This window comes from Nipponia nippon, unplaced genomic scaffold, assembly GCF_047370975.1.
Source record: "Nipponia nippon isolate SJK-2023a ecotype South Korea unplaced genomic scaffold, ASM4737097v1 scaffold_5, whole genome shotgun sequence".
Lineage (NCBI taxonomy): Eukaryota > Metazoa > Chordata > Aves > Pelecaniformes > Threskiornithidae > Nipponia > Nipponia nippon.
This window is the reverse complement of record NW_028262369.1, coordinates 95,841,968-95,862,704: the sequence shown is the minus strand read 5'-3', so window position 1 is coordinate 95,862,704 and position 20,737 is coordinate 95,841,968. Positions and strand designations below refer to the sequence as shown.

At 37.2% G+C, this 20,737-nt stretch overlaps 1 protein-coding gene across 8 annotated transcripts in view; it reads right to left on the bottom strand.

The window, feature by feature from the left end:
• The window catches only part of ARHGAP15 (Rho GTPase activating protein 15), a 331,375-nt gene that overhangs the window by 282,778 nt on the left and 27,860 nt on the right, over positions 1-20,737 (bottom strand). For 5 of the 8 annotated variants that reach the window (XM_087731936.1, XM_087731934.1, XM_087731935.1 and 2 more), the window contains 2 exons: positions 11,612-11,641; positions 625-699 (listed from right to left, as the gene is read on the bottom strand). In XM_087731936.1, coding sequence (XP_087588062.1) covers positions 625-699; positions 11,612-11,641 — 105 coding nt within the window. Of the gene's footprint in view, positions 1-624; positions 700-11,611; positions 11,642-20,230; positions 20,271-20,737 lie in introns of all 8 variants that reach the window. The other 3 variants (XM_009461784.2, XM_087731941.1, XM_087731940.1) reach the window with 2 other exon arrangements.

The window sequence follows — 20,737 nt, the reverse complement described above, 5'->3', positions numbered from 1 at the left end:
TAATATAAAAAAGGGACTCATGAGCTAACAGTATTAGAAACTACAAGGAAAAGTAATTATTACTGTCTCACGTATAGGTTCCACAATTTTCTTAATTAGAGGAATTCAAAGCTTCTGAACCTAGCTAATCCTGAAAAGTTTGTGTAGGTAAAAGTACCACTGATACCAACATTTCTTTGATGAATCTATATTTGCATATTAATTTCCCTTTAATAGAACAACCTCTATGCTTCTCATTCCCCCTAGATTCTTTTAATGTCAAGGAAAATTTTGTTAAATTTCATGACCACTTTTACTTATAAAAATTGATATTAATATTAAGCACACCTTAGTATGGGCAAAGACAGGACAAAGACATGGTCACATTCCTTTATACCAAGTATTAATACTGAAGAAACATCTGTCTAGTACAACCAAATTAACAGCTAAGCCAAGCTATATAAATTGCTTTGTACCTTCTAAAATTATTCTTTTTATTGATTAATCAAAGTCCTTCAAATCCCTTAACATCTTGAGGCATCCAAAGCCTCATGTATTTATTCTTTAGTAAAGTGTGTGTAACATTTACATTATAAACATTTAAATAACAAGAGTGATTTATCAGTCTATAGAGCAATTGCTTACTGTGTGGTCCTGTGTACTAATGATGTCTGCAAGCGTTAAGTTATGTTGGGAATGATTCCTTCTATGACGATTTACCTAAGGAAAAAAAAAAAAAAATCAAGGATGTAAATTCAGAGAGGATTCAAATACATGCAGGTAAAGATGGACAAACAAATTTAATTACTGGGCATGCACAGCATGCATTGGATGGAGTTTTGGAAACCTGTTTTCTTTCAGTACTGCATTTCTGTGAAAACTGCTGTTCCTCTGAGCCCTGTGTATTTGAAATGTACAGCTACCAAACTCTAAAGATCTCTGGTATAGGTGTGTTTCTTTATGATGTCCCATTGGTAATTTTACCTAAATTTAACCAGCTGATAATAATCATTTTAAATTATGACTTTTCCATCAGGAATCTCAAAAATTGCTTAACTAGTTAGGTGCTCTTAAACCCATTTTACAGAAATGGGAAGGATGATAATTATAACCTCAAGGCCAAAAAGAAAGTCAATGAAGAAACTAGAAAATAATTGGGAACAAACACATAATATATCTGGTGTGTTTAAACTGCTTTAAAGACTATTTATAAAATCTTCATGACTGGAAGGCTACAGCAATACTGGACTCTGATTCTACAATTGTTCCCAAGTACCAAGTCCTTGATTTCCTCCAGTTCCCTCTTTTCCAGGAGGAAGCCATCTTTGATTTAACTCTGGAAAATTATTGCATTATACTAGAAATTATTAAGACTAAATAAAAGTTTCATCACAAATCAAGCATTTGGCAGAGCTCAATAGCATTTTACTTCCTTACAAATCTGCAACAAATAACAGGTCACCCAAAAGTGTGTGCAGGTGTGTGTATATATATATATATATATAAAACTTCTACTGTTTCAATTCAATGTCAATCAATAATAATATAATTTGGAGTTAGGATCCCATAAAATTCAGTGATTATCTCCTCTTTTAACTGAAGCCAAAAAGCAAACAACAAAATACAGTCTCAACTAGTTTCCACTGTATTCATCATAATGCACTCTGATTTTCCCTATTAAAACAGAGTTAACCAAAAGTCATAATGTATTCTGTTTATATTCAAGTGTCTGAATATAGAAAATGTTCTTAATTAATCCAGAGGGCCATGCTCAAAAAACAGTTAAACATATTATGATCCCATATTTTTTCTCAACACATTGCTTTCATGTTTATTTGTAAGCACTAACATTTTTAAGCCTTGAAATCTATATCCTAGATATTGCTCTACTCTCCTAGTCAGAGCTAATGAGCTTAATGAATTACCAGTTCTAAATTTAATACAAACATTTCAAAGAAAGAGATAAAACATTCTTCACAATTCAAAAGTTTCTCTGACCTATTTATGAAGAATATCACTTAACAATTTCATTAAGGGTGAGTAACAGCTGGTGACATGGCTGTGTCCTAAAGTGTTTTTCTCTCTTAATATTCTGCATCTTAAGCAATCGAGCTTTCATAAGAAATACTTTAGTTAGTGGCAGTCCCTCCTTTGGGGAGAAAAAAAATGTCAGACCACATTTTCTGTATTTTGCAATCTTGTTTTCAGGAGTGTCATGTTCCTGTTTTATTAGCATGTAGGGTAAACAAGAATGATTTGCTGATGCTATTGAGAGAACTTCTAAGATTACAGTCTTTCTATTTGGATTTTGGATGGAACTTAATATTAATGCAGGCAGAGGCATGTATATAAATTCAAAATAAATTAATTCAATTTATCTTTTTCTTTATCTTTACTGTTCAACAGCTCTGAAGGTTCTATAGTGCTCAAGACATATAACTAAACTATTCAGGTCTAGATCATAGAAAGTCTTTCTTACCCAGATCCCCCATCCTAATTATTCCTTGACATACTACACAGCATATTGCCCAGCGATGCTTTCTAAAATATATTCTTCACTCATCCAAATTAAATAACAAGACACACTACCACTCCACAGTATCTATTTTAACATTCAGCTGCTCTCTCCAGGAATCATACGCGTCTGTTGGGGGCCCTATATGCAACTTTGTGAAGTGTACAGCACTGATCAGAGCTTTCAGTCTGGTCTTTGGTTCAGCGATCAGCGCATTAGCAAAAGAAATGCTCACATTTGACACATGCTAAAAAGAATATATCAGAAGCACTAAATCCATCCACAACCAAACAAAGAAAGGAGATAGTAAAAAGTACTATTTTAGTGGTACTAGCAAATTATTAGTGGTAGTATAATAAAAAGACAATAGTAAGATTTCCAGGAAGTATGAAAGGAGAAAAAAAAAAGATATTAAATTCATTATGGATGATATTATGTGCTTTAAAAACCTCTTCACTGTATGCAAAGAAGAAATACTAAGGTGTATAAGGAGAAAGAATAGACCTACCTGCTTATTTAATGTGATATTTTTTGCTAAAAAGATGTTTCTTTTATAGGGCAAAAATAAAAGAAGTTACATTACTTCGTAGCCCAGCAATGCACAATCTCACACAAGAAAGTCCTGAAGCTCCGAAGTCTGAATCTAGTTACAGAGATACAACCAAAATCCACAGCTATGTAAGCCAAGATCAAGCTCTTCTGGAAAAACACCCAAAATATTTGGCTTATGAATGGAATTAAAGGAAACTTCAACAAAGTTCTTACTCATTTCTACCAGCCTTTTGGTTTAGAAATAGAACTTTTAAAAAAATGAATCAAAACAGCTTGAAAAAATTCAGCAATAACAGAGGCAGTGTATTCTTTAAGACTGATTTTATAAAATTCCATCAGGTGTTATACAAATTTGGTCTTAAATATATTTTGCAAATACTGCTGAATGAGTTAGTCATATCACTTCCTTTACCATATATTCAGTTCAATGTTAAAATGTTCTTAGCAGAACCTGGGTGACAGTAGTCAATACACTCATGTTTCAATATACTCACAATTTTCAGTGGTGTACCAAATTATTCAAAGGGAAGTGTAGGCTCAATTATTTTCATTCTTTCATTCAGTTTTTGATAGATAGACCATAAAGGAGATGGTTTGAGTTTTTTTTTCTCTATAGCTCCATTTGATTACCCTAATAAGCTGAAGAAAAACCTAAATAATATCTGTCACAAGTCCTCTACCTCACCTCCCAGGGTATGATGAAAGGCAGAGATTTACAGGAGAAGTTCGTGAGATCCCTTTTTGGGAAAGGCAGCTTATCAGCAGTTTTCTGATTTGATGAACATTCTTCAGTCAGCAACAATGTCACCTGCAGCATTAAAAATCCACTCTGCAAGCGCTTGCAAGTCTGTGGGCAAGTCTGGTTTTGTTAAATTCAGCCTCAGCAGCCCCCCCCCTTCCCTTAGCTAAAGGGTATCCATCTCCTACCAGAGTTATTCCAGCATCTAAGCACTAATCCATCATCATCCTTTCCACAAAGGCAAAGCCTCCGTTACATATGCCTGGTATCCCAGTGTGAAGGGACAACCATCTGACAACTGCTGTTTTAACACTGATGAAGTAAAATACAATAACCTGATGTTTAATTTCATTTCTTTCTGTGTTTCCCATTTGCCCTTTAAATTCTCACTCTTTTTGTGGGAATTCATCACGACTAACTCATTGCTTGTCTCTTCAAATAGCGTGGCGTTGATTTAAAAAGAGACTTGGAGGACTGATTTGGATTTTATTTCCCATTACAAGCATATTTCTGACCTAATTCATCTAGTCAACGAGAAGCAGCATACTTCTTTTTGATTTCAACCAAACCTAACAAAACCAACTAGCATTTCTGAGAAGGCCGAGACAGTCTGCTGTAGTGCAAAGTACAGACAACTAATTATTTCCTAAAACATCATTCTGAATTCACTTGTATCCCTAAATAATTAAGATAATTGTATGATATTTCTAAGTGGTTTCCAAGATTATCAAGTAAGTTATTCACCACAGGTTATTTACCCACAAACGTCACCTACAAGAAGCTTGAGAAAACCATAGTTTTTTCAAACAAGCAGCACCTAGTGCAGCAGAGGTCTGCTTTGGGTGAAAAGCCCTGCGATGACATCTACCTGCTGTTTTCTCCTTCAATCACTGTACTGCTCCATCAAGGAGAAGGTTCTCATGGAGGTTTTGTTGGGTTTCTACCAAAAAAAACTGTCACACTGTTCATGCTTTGACCTTTGTTTTTAGGAGTCTAACTATTGTTTTGTGTCATCCTACCCACACTGCAATCATGTATGTGGAGATTCATAGAATCATAGAATCGTCAAGGTTGGAAAAGACCCTTTATAAAGATTCCTTTATGAACACCCAAAAAAAGAGAGAAAGCCCCTACTGTTGAACCCCCACTACTGCATGTTGCTCTGCTGTGGACCTGATCCAGCAAACCACTCTGCAATGGGCTTAAATGTTTTTCTGGATCAGGGCCAGAACAATCCATTCTTTATAGGATCAAACTTACTGGTGGTAGCTTGAAAGTTTGCAATAAAAGTACAAACTAGTCACATAAACTTTTGTGAAAACCATTCCCTTAACAGAGAAGGAGGAATGATACCTGATGTAGTGATGTCTGTGGTCATTTTGTTCCCAGTCACTCCCATACTGCAGTGACAGCTCATAACTGCTTCGATAGGGAAACTTAATAAAAATGTATTGTAGCATTTCTTAATGGCCCCATCCCTTGAAAGACACCTAGGCAATGGCAAGAGAAAGGAAAATCCTGTAACATTTCACTCACTGCCATGCTCAAAGTGATCTGTTTTGTTTTAAAGATCCAGTCTTGGGCAGTATGGCAAGTCCATCATTATCTATAGAAATTATTTGGAAACAGCTCTGCTATGATATGGTTTCTCTCCTGTTGTGAAAGGCACTGAGAAAATCCCACAGGGCTCCCCACTCAGAGATGCTCCTTTGTCATCTCAGCAGACAAGGGTTTTTGGTCCATCCTCAAGAAATGGAGGCTGTCAAGAAACAGCAGGAGCAATCCCCTTCCCCCTCGACTTGCTGCTGTGGACGCTCTCGGTGCATTAGAGCTGTGCAATAGCTCAGCAGAAGACCCCATTCAGCCCCGGGGGAAGCTCCTGTGTGCCAGCGGGCTGCTTGCCCACAGTTGTGGTCACTGGTGCTCCTGGCTTGCTGTGGAGCCCTCCTAACACCATCCTCCAGAGGGTTACATTAGAAACATGTGGGTTTTTTTTTTCCTCCTTGCCTGTCCCAAATAGATTTCTTCAGAAGAATAGGTAATGGAGACTACAAGACAGTATAAAGTGACATTAGCGCGCTCTGCTTTTTTTTCCTAAGGCTTGCTGGGAGAGAGAGAGAGAGGCACAAAGTGCAGTTTCAGTCCTGCCCCCACCAGCCCTCATTTGCTCCTCGCTCTCCCTCCCATCCCCAGGCCCCTGAAAACCCGTTATTACACCGGTGACCAAACGCTTTGCTCGGGAATAGGAACTTGCATGGATAGAGCTTTTGTGAGCTGGCTACAGACCAGATAATCTCTCTATGCATCATTTAATAAGAAAACCACTTCACGGTCCTTACAGGCTTGAGTTTGTTACATATGACATACTCTCAGCAGAATCTGCAGACTGAAGTCAGTGGGGGAAAAAAAAAAGAAAGCAGCATTGTGTTGCATTCCCCCTGCATGTCTCCCTTTGAGCACACTGCCCTCTATATTCAGTTCAGATCTCCAGAGCCTGTAAAAATAATGATAATAGTTTTACTTCCCTTGACCTCTTGCTCCCTTATAAATCAGAATCCTATAGACCTTTCCCACAGTGCGAGGGTCCTCCTTCATAGTCAAGCCTGTGAAGGCAGGTATTTTATATCAAGGCAATTTAATCACGTGGGCGTGCTCCCTGGCTTCAGAACTTGCTGTAGACAAGCAGCACGGTGCTTTTACTGCAGGAGTATCTCAATTTATTCAGCTGCTTCATTCATGAAATAAGAGCAAAATAATTGTTCAGATTCTAGTTTAAATTTCAGCCAGTATTAAGATGAACTAATTCTCTGCAATCAGAGAAAAATAATCATGAGCTTGATTACAAAGCATGGTCTGTTTGAAACTATTGTCACCTTCTTTCCCAAAATTGTTGGAGGTGTGCTCCAAATTTGGGATATCCAGTTTGGGCTAATATTTTAACTCCAAGGATAAGCCTACATCAGGCACTAGGTATTTTTCTCCATTAACAAGTTGCTGCTTCCCAGGAGCAGATTTTCCCTAGAGTGGGAGCCCTTTTGTTCCTCTCGAGCTACTCAAATGGACTTTAGAAATTTGTCCAATTGATCCTTGCTTTGAGGGAGTCCCAGCTGATGTAGTTGGCTTCATTTTTAGCCTTTTCAGGAGTAGGAGAGCTGCCAAAACCATATGTGGAAGAGGAGACAACCACAAAAGGTTCTGACCACACATAGAAGTTTGAGAAATCCTAAGGCTGCTCTAAATTTGACTGCAGGTCGCTCAGATTCCTGTACCTGGGGATCAAGCGATCACAAAGGGACCAACAGCTGCATTGCCTCTAATCCTCAGGATTTCCAATGGGAAATCAGACTGGAACCCGGTCTCAAAGCTTCAATATGCTTTAATTGTATTAAATACAATACTCATGGATTCAAGAAAAGAACATTTAAAGTGAGTCTTTTTATATATTTGTACTAGCCTTTTCTGTTACAGTCTGTAATATGTAACAAAATACAGCAACGCACACACTGTGACAGTATTCATCTAGCCATACATAAAAATATATATTATGAAATAAAATATTTTTATAAGTTTCCTATTCAGATTTTTCTATTCATAATGCAGTTGTTACTTTTGGTTCACCACAATATTAGAATATATTAATCTTAACTACTGCAGGTGCTTTGGTAAAATTACAGATGAGTAGTGCACCAATGATAGAGGAAACGAGTAAAAACAGCAGGAACAAAAATGCAGCAGACATCAGTATTTCAGTGTTCTTTGCCTCTGACGCCTATGTCTGCAAAAATGTTCTTTGATGTTATGTCTATTAAAGGTACAAATCAAATTTAATACAGACAGAGAGTAATGATAGATTATCTTTTCATGGCCCCTTTGGATCTTTGAAAAATAAAGACAATAAATGTGAGAACTCAGCTATGACAGCAAACTGTGTCAACAGCTCTCACCTGAAATTGCACCCCAGAATAGTATTCTCAGGGTGAGGGGAAAGCAAAAAGATTATTAAAACTTAGTAAGTAGACGTGCAAAAAAATCCAAAAGAATTGCCTTTAAAAAATCCCATCCAGCACATACACTACAGTCAAAATGCACTCAAAAGCTCAGTCTCTTCTGAAAGGACCATCTTAACAGAAAGAGCATAATTAACATTGATGTCACACTCCTGCAAGTCATCAGTTACTGCATACCGTGTAAATACCCTTGTATAAAATATTATTAATATTCCTAGACAAACGTTCAGTCCTCTCTAGTGGACTGTACGTTAGTGCATCTCTTTATCCTGCCTACCTAATTCTTTCTCTTGGATTTAAATGAGCCAAAAACTCACCTTATGCTACTGCAGAAGCAATTTTTATTTTTGAAGGTTAATCCAACTCAGCAGGATTTAGGGATGGCACTTTTGCTTGGTTGTAGGCATGTTGGCTCAGGCCAGACAGCTGTTTGGACATTCTCCACTGGGAATCTTGCCCTCAACACCCACAGTTGATGCACATACATGGTCTACTGGCTGCCTACTTCCATGCCCATCTGTTCAGATGGCATGGTGCCCACTCACAAGTTCGCTGGATCCTTGCCCTTAGTGTGTAGATGCCAGGCAATGATGGGCTTAGATGGGCAGCCTGCAAAATACTGAAAGTGATCATTTTTTTCCTGTAGGAAGTCCTTCCTCTGCGATAGCACTGAAGCATGGACACCACATGCTACCCTACACTTAATAACACCTGTGGACATACATGTGCCAGAAGTACAAAGCAGAGGAGGAATATACTGGGGAAAAAAAATACAAAATGGAATGATACAAGGAATTTATAAAGATTCTTGTGTCAGAATATGCTCTACATTGTCAATAGCAGTGGAGGGATACCCAGACTAACTTGAAACAAACTGGCTCAAGCATCAGAGCAGCATAGCCATGGCCACATGAACCAAAGCACAGCCTAGTTTATACTGCTTACCAGGCTAGCCTGCTTCTGAGACCCAACTTAGCTTAAAACTACCTTGGGCACCGCACATCACACAGTGGCCATAGCGTATAAAAATCGAAGGTAGATCATACTGAAAGCAGTGTGAATCAAATCCAGACCTGTCTAAAATTTGTTACTCTCTATGCACATTCCATATATACCATACTGCATAAAATATTCCATGGCAAACCATGGCACCAGTGAAGGTGTACAGTGAAAAAGTAATTTTAATAAAAGTTCATTTTAATTTGTGTCATTGCCCTTTAAAACAACAACTGAGAAAACCTGCTTAGTAACAAGGGACTCTTTTTATAAAAATCAGTAGAGAAGAAAAGCTTCTGTCTCTCTTTTTTTAAGTCCAAAAGCCAACTTATTGCAGATATTTTAAGACAAAGCAGTAATGTTGAAATTAAAATATCATTTTCTTCCCAAATATAGTTTGATTAACAGCAAATTGACACATAATAATTTTATTACTTTAAATAATAAGCTACATTTTAATTGAAATTATTTGAACAACTTCATATGTGCATATAAATCTCATGGTATTTTTACAGGCCATTCATAGTTTTTTAGCTGTCCTTCATACACAGTATGAGAGTCATTAGACAAGTTGCATACTATAGTTTCTGCTCTTTGATTAGACAACTCAAACTTTTAAAAGGAGGAGAGAGAGGAAAATCAAAGAGATCTCTGAAGCAGAGAATATTTCCAAAGGAGTCTTCCAGGACTCCTCCTTTCTGCCAACACTCTGGCGAACAAACTATCACACTTAGAAACACAAATGGAAAATTAATAAAATGAGTTGCAAATACCTATGAAACATATTCACAAAATTATTCTAACAAGTGTTTTTCTCTTTTTTCTTCCCCTTCCCCTTGGTGAGTGCACCCCAAAACTGCTCTAACCATTATGGATGCTTGCTAGCAAGCTGAAAAGAGATATAAAAGCTACAGCATGGCTGGATCTGCAGCGTGGCTTGGGGCTCTCATCTAGTCAGCAGTGGAAGCCTGTGCTCGAAGGCACATTTAAGCTGCGTCTAACTTAGTGTTTACTCTGGGGTGACTGGATTTGAACGCGCTGTCCCTACCCTAGAGAATTGTTTGCTGCACTGAGACATCAGTCTTGTCTTTGAGCATGCTCCGCCGAATCAGTCATGTGTGACTACTTGATCTGTTTTGGTCTGGACATATTGTCAAATCGTTCTGTCCAAGTTTCACAGGAGCAGTGCCGAAAAAGTCCTGGCTCCAGAATGAAATTAGATTTATAAGGAACACAAGCCAAAAAAGTCGCTGTGAACACCCAGTGACAAAAGTCAAAGAACCTGAAAAAAAACTGTTTTGCTCTGACTTCCAAGCTTAGTTCAGCTACTTTAATCTGAAGGGTAAAAGCCACTAGGACTACCTCCTTTCAAACTTTTAGGTTGCTGATTCCAGGCAACACAGGGGTAAAACATTGGCTTTTACAATGGAAAGTCCTTTCTTTTTGTCAGTAAAGGAATTCTCACAAAGTACATTTTTAATGTGATTGGAAGGCTCATCTAACACAGGTCACGGCTGAAAACCCCGTAGCTAAATCTTATTAAAAACTATTCAGAGATCAAAATTAGAGACTGTAATACAGAACCACTTGGATACCTGTCAGATTGATAATATCTAGATGGCCATGTAACTCGCCACCTGCTCCCCCTTCCCTTTGCCCTAATAACCTGAGTAAGCTTGTGAATGCTTTTTTTCCCAGCCCTGTTGGCTCATATTAGTCTCTCATATTATCACAACCTGTAATCTCTTAAAAAAAAAAAATCAGTATTACTTATTAGCATTGTTCAGAGGACTAAAGTGCATACACAGCAGAAGAAAGAATGAAGCAAAGTTTTCAAAGAAATTTTCGCAGGTGCCATTATAAACACTAACATGAAACAAATAATCAAAATAATAACTAATCTACTTCAAGTAGCTTTTTAAGCAAATGAGTGATTTTGCAAAGGTCAATTAGCAGGACAACTGCTTCCTATTCATGATATTCTGCTAGGGAAAGAAAGAAAATATTTAAAAGCTTAACTTTTCTTTACTCTTCCTTTGAGATTTCTCAGTTTTATATTTAATCACAACCTTGCAGCAAACCAGGTAGGACAGCAGTGATTGCTAATACTGTTACCCAGCTCTGGGATTCTCCACTTGCAATTTACCTTCATCTCACACAAAATTATTATCCTAGCACTTTTGCCAAAATCTGCTGACACAGTAAAAGTACTCTCATGCAAAGGTCAGGTTGTTGGGTTTTTTTAAATACCAAAATTAATTCTTCAAATTTGTATAGGGCTTCAGGGTTCTCGATTTGATTCTTTGTCACACAGGTTAAAAAGAAAAAAAACAAAAAAGTGTCATCCATTTGTGTCTTGGCAAAGTAAGAACTGCAATTGCAAAATGTTATTGTCCATATTGCTTAAGTACTATTTCATTATTTAGCCTTCATAGAAAAAGAAACATTTGAAATAATACGACACTCCCTTTTGTGCTCACTCCACAAATTCATCCGTGTACTGAAGAGAACGTGTAGGAGTGGGAAGTGCGTATTTCTGATCCAAGCACACTGAATCTCCTGGTTTTACTCTTGTGGCATTACACTGACAGCAAACCACATAACGCTAATACAGCGGATAAAGAAAAGAAGAAATGGAATTATCCTGTTTGAAACTTCTGAAGTGCCTAGGCAGACTGGAAATTGCCCCTGATTTGATTTTTGTCATTCTGTTCTGATAAAGAAGTTACCTACCTTACATATAACAGAAAACCCTCAACAAAACAAAACAAGAATCATCCACTGCCATCCAAGCTGCGAGCAGTGTATAAAAGCAGTACTTACTCTGGGTGCACTGCCAGAGAAGTCATCGACCTTATTTAAAAAAAAAAAAAAAAAAATAAAATTAAAAATTAAAACAGAATAGAGATATAAAAAAAGGCACCTCAAGGAAACAAATGAGCCAAATATTATTAGAAGCTTTGCTGGTACATGAAAACAGAACTTGGAGTATGTATTTCAATGCATATATACCATGCTGTACATGCATATATACCACACTGTCAACAAAGTCACAAACCCACATCACGTAATGGAGAGAAAAAGGCCTTGATTTATCACTTATGTGCTGGGTTCCTTCCTCTTTCATCCCCAGTCCAATGAAGGCTTTCAAACAGCACCTGCCACTGGATCTCTTTGCTTCTCCACTCCTTGACATGGATGAGGAATCAAGATGACACTGTTTATAGAAATGTTTATACAAATATTTTATCCAAACTGTGCTGGACTTAACCTAGGAAATCTCCGTTTGATATCTCCCCTGGAAGGGATCCATTTCTTATTTGAGGGCATGAAAAAACGATGAATTTACCAATTCTCTTGATAGTTTCCCACTAGTCTTTGCAAAATGTACTGTAACTCTCATTTTATTTGGGGGTGGGTGTCCAACTTCCAGACATTTCATCTTGTATTGCCTTTTTCTGCCACATTAAAGAACCATTTGGTGCCCAATGTTGTCCCTTAATGTAGGTAAGTAGGAAATCAATTGCCTTTCAATTTCTTTCGGATAATTTAAACATGCTGAGGTCTGTAGGTCCTTCATTAGCAAGACAATTTTCCTAAACTCCAATACTTTTTTTTTTTTTTTTTTGCCTCTTCCTTACATAATCTTCATTATTTTAGTATCACTACTCTAGTTTCCTTTTCCTCAGTGCCACTGGCAGAAATGAACCATCTCCCTTCTTCACTATTACTTACAAGGGTCAGCTCAAACTTTTTGACACTGAAACACCCATAGGAGCTATGCTCTGCAGTAAAATTTCAGAATATAGTTCCTAGTTCTGGGAACAGTATGGCCTGTGTTTCCCATATATACATATATTTGGATAAATTAAAATGCACTTTCAGCCATTAAAAAATCCACAACACTCTCCACAAGCGCCTTTACCCAGACCTATTTGCCAGTCCATCAATTTTTGCTTTATTTTAAAATGTTATTAGAACTGTTGTATTTACTTCCATATCATGGATGAAAAGAGTGATTAGTGTCAAGCTTAGTACTAGTCCCTGGAGAACAACTCTAAAAATTCACCCAGTTGATGACGATTCCCCAGGGACTACTTTCTGAAATGTGTAAATTAATCAGTTCTTAATCCATTTAACATGTGCTTCACTGATACAGCACATAGCTAATATTTAATCAGAATGTCACGTACTATTAAGTTGAGTGACTTACAAACTTTCATTATACTTCACAAACATGGCTGCCTTTTTCGATGAGACTTGCATCAAAAATAAGCTGTTTTGTTGGGGTTTTTAGAATTTGCTTTTAATTCAGTTATGATGATTGACATCAATGATATTCCTAACTTCATTTTTTTTAATTAAACCCTGCAACTATTTTTCCATTACTTGACCCAATATGCTGTTACGTTAATCTGCCTATAAAATTTTGAGTCACATCATTTTCCCTTTTGAGTATTAGCACAATGATTGCCCTTTTTGAACCTTTTGTAATTTCCACGCCAACCCAATATTTATTCAAGATTGAAATCAACAGGCAAGGACCACCTCAGAAAACTCTAAAGCTCTAGCATGACATTTATTTACATTTCCTAAAATTTTGCCAAATTTTGTTAATTTTTCTAAATTAGCATCACTGGTAGATGCCGTTCAACATGTTCTTAGTCATTAATAGTTAGGAAAGCTCATCATCAGTTTCTTGTAAGCAAATTGCACCTGATTTTAAAACACACAAACAAACCAAACCCCACAAATATTTATTGATTGTTCCTGTCTTTTCTGCATCATTATTAACACCTGCATCACCTTAACAGTGTGCCTGTAAAAGTGCTGGCATTAAGCTCTTAAAATTAGAGATACAACAAGATTCTAGACATTATTCCTGCGCACAGAGTTCAGAACTTAAAGAATCTGGAAAACTCCAGAACAGAGTAAAAGCCTCAGTTTGGTCCAGTACTGCAGTGCTCGCAGGATTCCCCTCAGCAATACAATAGCTGGGTAAAGTTTATTACAGGGAAGATTTTATATGCTGTTTAGCATTTGGCTGCTTTTCACTGTGTAAAGGGTCTGTCTCTCTCTATAATGGGTGCCATTGCTAAAACCGGTCAATTAGTCAATACATCTCAGTTTGCCACTACCAAGATTCAGTGACTATAGGTTTATAAAATGGTGAATGCACGGTACGTTGTCTTACAGAAAGAACAAAACTACCTGGACTCTACAATTTCCAGAGGCTATAATAATGAAGCTGATTTTTCAGTACACTGCATTTTAAACAGCCATCTATTTATCTGTAAGGAAAGTCGCCAAATCAAAAATGGGATAATTTGTCTCATTTATACAGGTGCACATACATTCAAAAAGGCAGAGGCAAGCTGGCATACTGCGTCATGATGATTTTTAAAATATCTGCTTATATCTTCTTGCAGGTTTAAGCATGTGTGTGTGTTGAAGTGGAGCACAATGGAAGATAAAACTCCCTAAATCATAATTTCTTCAGTAATTTATGACACATTGCCATAGAAACTAATTTGCAAAGTATTTTCTATGTGGCTCTAAAAGTAACAAAATTTAAGCAATGCTCTGAATAAAAATCTTTAGAATATTCTAATGTCGGCATACAAAGGGCCATTCTCTTCACATCTCAAATATCCAAAACGCTGTAAACGGAGGCTGACCTAAAAAATTGTACTCCAGATTTGAAGATCGTCAGATCTATTACACAAATCCATTCAGGCACAGACATAGCGGCTGTTGTAAATGTTCAGAAAAATTAGCATAAAGGCGCATGTAACTAATAGGTGCTTAAGTATAACCAGTGGGAAGTGGAAATGGTTGTTTGTCTATATACTACTGTGAGAATTCATCTGTTCATGGTGCAAATGCACACAGAAGCTTGTGATGCTGAATTTTTTCCCTAAATTTTATTCTTTTAATAATTACTGAAAGGTTAAGAGGTAGTCAAATGGTATAGATGGACTTTGCTTTTCTTAAAATTGCTTGCATATGCTTTGTAAGTGATATTTTTCTGAGCCTAACACCCTCTGTTTTGTAGGTCATACGGATATCTACAGACTGTGTGGATACTGAAGGCGCTTGTCCTTTAGCCTTCTGCCTCACCACATGATTGAGCATCCATATACCTTACAACCATACACCCTGTCGAGTGTTATTCTCTTACATATCACAATTTACCTCGCTTTCTCCACTCAAACATGCAACCAAGCTGAGCAACAAGCTGCTTCAGCTGCCATGTCATTTCAGTTTTTACACATCTTCTCTTTTTATGTGTGCTCTACATCTCCGTGATGTCTCATCTCCCCGTTCCACTGCCATAGGCTACAAGTCAGGAACAAAGCTCAGGCTCAATGTCAAACAGAGTGAAAATGGGAAAATATCATAGAAGAGAAAATTAATGGGCACAAACACAGCTCTCAAACCTTCCACCCTTGTGGGCTTTGCAACTTTCCCTTGTTTCTTGGCAAAATCTGAAGCAAGAGAGATTAATAGTATTTGTATAGAAAATGCCTTAAAAAGGTATTTAGCTAAGGAAAATGCAAGTTCAAAAAATTCAAGGTGGAAGAGTTATGCTTGCACATGAAGGAATAAATAGTCCCGTGAAGTGTGCAATTAGCCCCCTTTTATCTGAAACATTAACTTTTTTCCACTCCCCCCCCATTCTCCTGCCTTCCCTTTTTCCTTGCCTGACCAGCGTGGCTCGTGGAGGTTCACATTTCCAAAAAATGTTTTAGCAATTGATAGTCCCGAGTCTAAGACACAGAAATGGACTCAAAGGCTGAAAACATGGCTTCTCTGCCTGAACCGAAGCCTTTCTTTCATTTCAAACAAGGAAATTCCAGGGTGAAACACACGTGAAATCTCTCTCTTCTCAACAGGTTCACTAGTTAAGTCTTTAGAACAAAAATGTTACCTTTCATCTTTTCTTATTGGTTTTCTTCTGCAATAAACATTTTTGTTTTCCTAAGGAAATTATGATGTTTGCAACCTACATCTGAAAAAAAAAAAAATTTAAACCTGCCAAAACCAAAAAAGAATACTTTAAAACAGTTGATCCTACCCACTACCGATGTGGCTGGCAAATACAAAGGTTTCCATCACATGGAATCGTGGTCTTATATGTCTTTAGTCATTTGGTTACTGTGAAATCTAACTCATGGCCTAAGACTTTTTAAAGAATAGGGATTGTATATTTCTGTAAAAAAAGTAGAGGTCCCAGAGCACACTAATGTCCAAGGAAACAGGATACTTTGTTTTTATTCTCCCACTATAGAATTACCTTGTTCTAGAAAATATAATCTTGTTCAGAACCCTGTGTCTCTCATCCCCAAATGAGTTTATTTTTTAAAAAATAGCACTCCTCCTCTTTCTGTAGATCCCCAAAACCAAACACAAGATTAAATACTAATACGACAAATATTAACATTGGTATTTTATTTGGATCCAGATACTTGATTTATCAGCTAAATTATTTATTAAGGAGGTAACACCATACTTTATGCCACCTTGTTTCTAATTTTGTGTAAACCTTACCTGAAGACATTCTATATAAGCTTAATAAATCCTTTTACTTGAAAGTTTCAGTTCTTCATCTTTCCACTAATTGAAGCATATAATTTATATTTTTGAACTAACATGCTATAACTGAGCTTAATGTAAATTATATATATTTTTTAACATCTTTCAGATGAGCAAAACAGAGTTGAAAAATAAAATGCCTCTTTTTTGGGGGTGCATGCACTCACGATGTATCTTCAGTCTGTTTATTAAGTAATCATATCTGGGTACAAGTGTCAACACAATTTACGTTTTGAATAATGTGAAGCAGATAACCTCAATTAACAAGTAATTAGAGTCATTTTCCTATTAAGCAGTTTCCCTAATTGTTTTTGAAACCTGGAACTAAAATTGTAATAAATAATAAGCAGCCAAAACATGTCCCTGCATTAGCTTAACCCAGGCTCTTCTACTGGAGCCTGGGAAAAACGCAGCAGAAATAAGGGCTAAATACCCACGTGATATTGAGAGAAGAGGGAAATATTTTGTAGCTGCAGACCTCTGCATAGTCCACTCTTTTCTGTGGTTGGTTTGTGGGTTTTTTTTTGCTCAACACAATTCTCTTTCCTCTCCCTTCCCTCTCTCTTTTCACCCTTATGATTTCTTATATGAACATTTAATGTGCGAAGTATTTGACTTAATCGTTACTGTGGATTGACTAGAACTTATCAGGGAAAAGCCATCCCACTGTGAACACATAGGGTATCATCTCAGTTGAACTACAGTTTATAGTGGTGCAAATTAACTTGATACCTTATATTCTACGTTGCCAGCACACTATACCTCTGTTTATGGAAAATAATAAATATGACTTGGTTGACCCAAATAGAACAATTCGTGGGTTTGCTGCTGGCCATCCAGAAAAAGTCCTTCCCTTTGATATCAGTCTTTAAATAGACAGATGTCACATATTAAGTACAATAAATAACCTCAGAGAACATAAATATTTCACATGTATTTCTCTGCTTACACTACATGGTCTCATGGAAAACACCTATGTTGCACTGCCTGCCATAGCCAAAAATGGGAAGGAGAAAAAAAAAAAAAAATTAGTTAAATACAAAAAGAAATCCTGCAGCTGCTCCTCACCCTAAGCCAAAACAAACAAGCAAGCTAAAAACTAACAGAAAACCTACCCAAAAGTCCCAGGAAAAAAAAAGCAAGTGCAATAATATTCTCTTCACCCATAAACTCCAGCCTAAGTCAAAGCCTCCTGCCTTGCAGACACATTTATCACAATTGCAGCTGGAGAGCTGTACTGGTAGGATATACCATTTTCCCCTGAAGGTAAGGAAAGAGAAAGATTTCTTATAGTCCATCAAGGAACTGAAGTACCTGTGACTGCTCAAAAAGGCTCTTAGTTAGTAACTAGACTGCCTCCCTGCCCCACAGATAAATACTTTGCTGTTATCTCTATGTCTACAGGAAATTTTGCCAGCCTTGGAAGAGTACAGGATTTATATTTTCTCCATTTTTAAAAATTTTTCAATAAGGTAATAAATCAAAACCAGACCCGTGAAAATAATAAGTGAAGACCCTAGGAAGATACCCTGAGATATTCCAGGAAAAACTCTGGCAGCTATGGGAGGACATGAGCTGTTCAGAAGGAATACAAACATTTAAATAATGTATCTTGCTGGAAATTAGGCTTTGTGAGAAATCCCATTGATTTCTTTTAAGTCATTTTATTAAAAGGTCTATTAATGCTTGGCTTGCACTTTGTGGCTATGAGAGATGTTGGAATGAAGAGCTATCAAAGGTGGCTATCAAAGTTTTTTTCTTTTTTCCATTTAACTTTTTCTAACTATTAAGCTGCTCATTTTGTGGAGACAATCATTAGTGTCTTTAATGTGAAACAAAGCTTCTGGATAAGAGCTGCTAGCTGAAGATCAATATGAAAGATATCATTTCAGTTACAGCTTTAATAACTGTAACAATAGGGAGCCTGGCATCACCGGCTTTATGCATTAATGTAATTTAGAATCTACCAGGTACAAATCTTATCAACCATTAGCAGTGACTGTGTTGGGATTTTCTAGGTAAGGAAACTGCGTGATAAATGGGAAGTATTTGAAAGGTAAACTTTCATGTAATCAGGCTCATCTGCCATAAAACCATGAAAGAATTTACATGAAGAAAAAAAAAATAAAACTAAAAGAGATTCTTGGAAAACAATAACAGTCTTTAAGGGATTGGTGGTGCATGGGCACGTAATGTGCTCAGAGTGTACTAGGATGTCTCTCTTGTTTAGATCATCATAAAAATCACGCGACCCACAAGACTGGAGGATCAGGAGTTTCAGCCAAATTCAGTGCAATTAAAGATTTTCTACAAACCACCATACATGGAAGTCCTCACCTACCTGGACATGCATTGCATAGCTTTCAGCTAAGCCACAGAATAGATGAGGAGCTTTTTCCCAGGCTGCCAGCAAAGCACCAGCACTGCAGACCAGGAGCATGACCCTTCCTCCAGCCAGGGTCCACAGCTCCAAGCAGCTGCAGCAAATTCACCTTTCCCACCCTATTTCTTCCAGCCCACCTGCCTCCAAATCCTTCGGCTCTCTACTTCCTCCATGCTTTTCACAGTCACCAGCCCACTCACCCAACCTTTCCCATGCTTTTGAGATATTTGTGGTAGTATTATCATCCTTATTCTTCTGCAACAGTTTATCTACAGTCAAGTTATTTATTCTCCCACCTCTTCAATTTCTTGATTAAAAGAAAAAAAAAAAAAAAATCATGCCCTCAGAGAAAGAAAATCAGGCCTGAAAATGTTAAAACACAAATTTTGGATCTTCCCTGCAAAGTTGTTCTTAAAACCTGATGCAACCAATTGGCAGTTTTTTAAACAATTTGTTTAACTTGTGTCCAAATATCTTCAGGTTTTAGTGCTTACAGGTGGCCACTTTAGATTTACACTTTAATTTTGAGAAAGATCTAAACTGGGAACACTGAATTTTCAGTTTATCATTTGCTGATAAAAAATGGAAAGCTCGAAGTTGAAGTAGCCAACTACTGAAAAGAGTTGGCACCTGGCACTTTAATTTTTAAACATTGGTTTTTGTGTAATGAGGTTATAAAGTAAGAGTCTGACTTCAGGACCGCAATCAAGAAGAATGAGCTCTTAAGGATGACAGAACCGCTGATGTGAAGCTCATTTGGTCCAAAACTCAGGTTTGGTCCAAATAAATACACAAAAGTTTGGATGCTCGTCTGGGTTTTCTACCTGCCTTGGGGCTAGAGATGTCATGAGAACAGATTCGCTCATCACAGCTGCAGTACTTCCAGTTCTGGCCATGGATGAAATATCCTGGAAAACAATCTTTCTTGCAGAGCTCTGGGGGTGGAGGGAAGTAAGGGAAAATGGGATAGGGTATTTCACAATCTTTTAAATTTGATTCCAAAACTGTGGAAGATTCAGAGACTAGAAAGGATAGCACATTTTTGCTTTATTTGGGTTTTGGCTGTACTCTTAAATGCAACTTTTTACTGTAACTGTCAGAATATGTGGCAGCTCAGACAGTCAATAATCATGAAAAGAAATGCATAACTATTTCTAAAGTTTAGGCGTATTCAGTACTGTGCGAAAGTAACAAATATAAAATAGTAGTATTGGTCTCTGAAATACATTTTTTCCCCCTACAGCTGGTGTACTAAACAATTAGGCTCCTTCTTTCTCTCAAGGTGTAAGGTCTTGGGCCCTTTGAAGGGGATGGTTTGAATTCCAGTCTTGCCATGGCTGTGAAATTGCAGTGTATGTATGCATGCACAATCACAAACACAAAATCACAGATGATCAAGACCTATTTCCATTAAGGCTATGAACTTCACTAAACAAGAAATCAAACAGAAAATAAAATATTACCATGTTAACATGACTGGATCGGATCCTGCACTTATTGGTCCTGAAAAAAAAAAAAAGCTGACTTCAAAGGGAATTTGATCTGATTTAGGGCAGGAGAAAGCTGCTGTCAACTATTTGTCTAAGAATAGGCATGTTGCCTAACAAGGACACTCTACTGTCTGTTTCAAAACCTCTTCTCGGTGCATTAAACAACATTTAGTAAGCATGTGCATATATTGTGCAATAGCACATGTATATAGGGCATGCACAAAATAATTTGATCCCCATTTCATTGCATCAGTAGTGCAATTATTTCACTGCAGTAATAAAACAAACAAAAAAATGCCTAGTTTTTTACCTCTCCTGTCACGTTGCATTGGGTCACTTTGCGTCACATGGTGTGATATAATGTAACTCAATGCAAGGAGACACATGTCCCTTCTCATTGGAAATTTAAAGAAATGGAGCTTACTTTTCCCCTGTGGGAAACTATGCAGGTCAGGTGCCCAAGACTAGCTATGGGAAGTT